Here is a 3,038-nt window from a genome sequence, read left to right as displayed (position 1 = left end):
TTCCTTCCTTCCTTCCTTCCTTTTCAATATTTTGACTTTGTTTATTAATCTTCAGGATAAAGATCAGAGAAATAATGACATCTTTAAACACGTGGGTCTAAAAGGAGGAAATGACATGAAAAATGTTTAGAAACCTCTTAATAACGATAAGAAGAGCCAACAAAACAGGATGCGTTCCTTTTCAGTGCGCCACTAATGGGATGAGAATAATGGCTTCACTGTATAGCTGGTGTTTATTATAGCAATTAAGCTCTGTTCTATTGGGAGACACATTACGCACAATGAGGATGAATCAATTACTTATTGATTTAACAAATTTTGTAATGAAAATATCACTTTGAGGCTGAAAAGCCTATTCGCTGAGGCGGCGCTGCACCTTGGTTTTCTGCACTCGCAGCAGGGGCAGGAAAAAGTGTGCAGGTTTGTGTTTTCTCGCCGTCCGTCTCCAGCACGTTTTGTCGAGCGTCGCTGCATCCTGTATTCATGGCGGGCGAAGAAAGTGAATCTCCAGCGAGGGGCCTTTTCAGGGGTGGAGGCGATAAAGCCTCAGCTGAGCCTGCGAGAAATGAAACCTAAATCCATCAAACATCTCTCACCCTCCCAACACACACACACACACACACACACACACACACATGGACCAGCCGCCCTCCCCTCCATCCACACCCTCCCTACTTGAAAGCAGTCTCTGATGCTCTAAGCTGGCGATAAGTTTGTCCTTTTTGCACAATCTCAGAGCGCTTACTATTTACATGATTTAAGCTGCCAACCACCTCAGATGCTGCTACCATCAGACGCCACATAATGCACACAGAAGGACGGCGAATTGCAGACGTAAACAGCGCCCAGTGCTTTGCAAAGTGTTTGCTCTGCGGTACCTGCGATTGTCAGGCAGAAGGATGCACTAAGAATAAATATAATGCATTTCTTATAATCCCCCTCAGTACTGGGCCTGATTTTCTTTTCTTTGACAGAATTTCAAAAAGTCCCATTTTAAATATGCTAAAATCCTTTCTCTGCTTCTGTGTCTCCGTCTCCTTCTAATCTAGCATCCAACAAGCTGAAATGGGAGCTGCGATGGATGCGCTTGAGAAATGTGAGTTGTTTAGCAAAACACAAACACTTTTTGTCTTGTTTTCCCTGAATCTCAGCACTGTATTTGGTATTCTTCCTTTTACCCGCTGATTGATGGACTGGGAATGATGTCAGGTTTCTGACTTGATGTGTGTATAAAGGGGGAATAAACCTTGCATGTTTAATCCGTTTATCATTCTTTGATTTGTCTTTTTAAACTGGAAACAACAATGAAAAATAATGTTTTTTTGTTCTCAGTTTGTGCTGCTCTTTTAGAAGTTACCAATAAATGGCTGGTTATTGACTCTGCAGGCGGCCTTATACATTTTATATTTTAGTTTAGAAGCCATTATAACATTCTTTTTTAGATGATTCAACTACAGTTTCAAGTTGAGCTTCCCTGACTTTTCTTTTCATGTTGGAACCATGTCTGACTGACATGAGCAATTTGACCCATCCACCAAACATATCTGATATTTTATTGTTTTTTTCTGTGACTTTAAAATATTATTATTTTTTTTTACATTAGACTTTCTGCACACTATGCCTCACATGAATAATTATCACTCACTTTTAAATAAAATCAGAATTTACCTCTAAAATGTGAAAGATTAAAATGATATGCTCCGTTTTATTTTATTTATTAATTTTTTTTTTATCTTTAATTCAGTAGCAAAATAATGAATAAATGAAAGAAGGTGCTCTCTGTTCAATATTATTTTATGAAACAAATTTTGACCCCAAAAAAAAAAATTTTTTTCATTGTTTGTTTCAGTTTGAGAAATTAATAAATGAATGCCACGGGTGCTATTTGATATAATTTTAAATTCCCTCTGTTACTTGTATTTAATAACTAAATATTATCTCCTCATAGCCTAATTCTCCTTCTTTGCTGATGACATAACTTTTTATTTTTATGTAACATTCATCTCGTTCCCTTAAAGTCATTTAATAAGTGTGTTCATAGTGTGAGATCAATTACTGGATTGGATTTAACACCAAGCGGAAAACACAGCCGTCCCAAAAAACACCCTAATCTAGATGCAAACCATAGATCATACCAGAAATATAGACTTAAATCGCAATAGCTGTTTAGTGCAGTTAAAATCTATATCAGCCTAATGCTTTTACAATAAAGCAGAAATAAATAATTATACTTTATTTTAATAGTTTTGATTATTTTAATGGTGACTCTGGATAAAAACGTTGACAGCTTGCCATAGTCTTCCTCTGCAAAGCCCTGATCAACTCCAGATAATGGATCATATCACAAAAATCATCTGATAATCACCATTAAAATCACCAACCTCAGTGTGATTTAATTGGTATTTAGATCACATTTGAGAAAAGTTTTTGTTTAGCCCCTTTCAATAATTTATACTGTGAAACACCCGTATTAACAATTACAGCTATAAATCCTTAAAATCGTATTTGATTGATTGACTTAATTGATCTCACAGTGGAGAATTTTATTTGGTACAACGGCTCAATAGTCACAAAGTAGAAGGTGCCAAAAGGAGTAAAAGGTGAATGGGGGGGAGGATATACGGTATATGCACAGGGTTACCGTAGATCATTAAAAAACATAAAAAATCATTATTTTATTATTTTTTTGAATCAAGGCCTTAATTTGCATTAAAATTCATTAAATGTGATTATTGTGGCATTTAAAATGCTTTATTTAAATAAAAAAAAAATTATAAAAACAATTTTGTCATATATTGTCAGATATATTGCCAAATATTTGTGCGGAACTGCTTTCGGTTCATCGCAAAGCCGTATGTTCTGAAAAGAAGCGCATGGCAGATAAAATGCTAGAGAATGCAAATTTCAACAAAAGAGGCTGAAAATGAGGAATTTGGGACATGGCTGCAGCCTGTCGACGGTAAAAATTATGAAGGATTTTGCCATATTATTTATACATATATATATATATATATATATATATATATATATATATATAT

General features: G+C 35.3%; 1 protein-coding gene across 1 annotated transcript in view; it reads left to right on the top strand.

The window, feature by feature from the left end:
- drosha (drosha, ribonuclease type III) overlaps positions 1 to 3,038 on the top strand; it is a 211,336-nt gene that overhangs the window by 185,723 nt on the left and 22,575 nt on the right. Inside the window, exon 31 of the mRNA XM_015382192.1 lies at positions 1,050 to 1,096. Within this exon, the coding sequence (XP_015237678.1) occupies positions 1,050 to 1,096 (47 nt within the window). The remainder of the gene's footprint in view (positions 1 to 1,049; positions 1,097 to 3,038) is intronic.

This window comes from Cyprinodon variegatus, unplaced genomic scaffold (assembly GCF_000732505.1).
Source record: "Cyprinodon variegatus isolate N-32 unplaced genomic scaffold, C_variegatus-1.0 Scaffold252, whole genome shotgun sequence".
In the NCBI taxonomy this organism is placed as follows: Eukaryota; Metazoa; Chordata; class Actinopteri; order Cyprinodontiformes; family Cyprinodontidae; genus Cyprinodon; species Cyprinodon variegatus.
The sequence above is the reverse complement of the archived record's forward strand: the minus strand, read 5'-3'. Positions and strand labels throughout refer to the sequence as shown.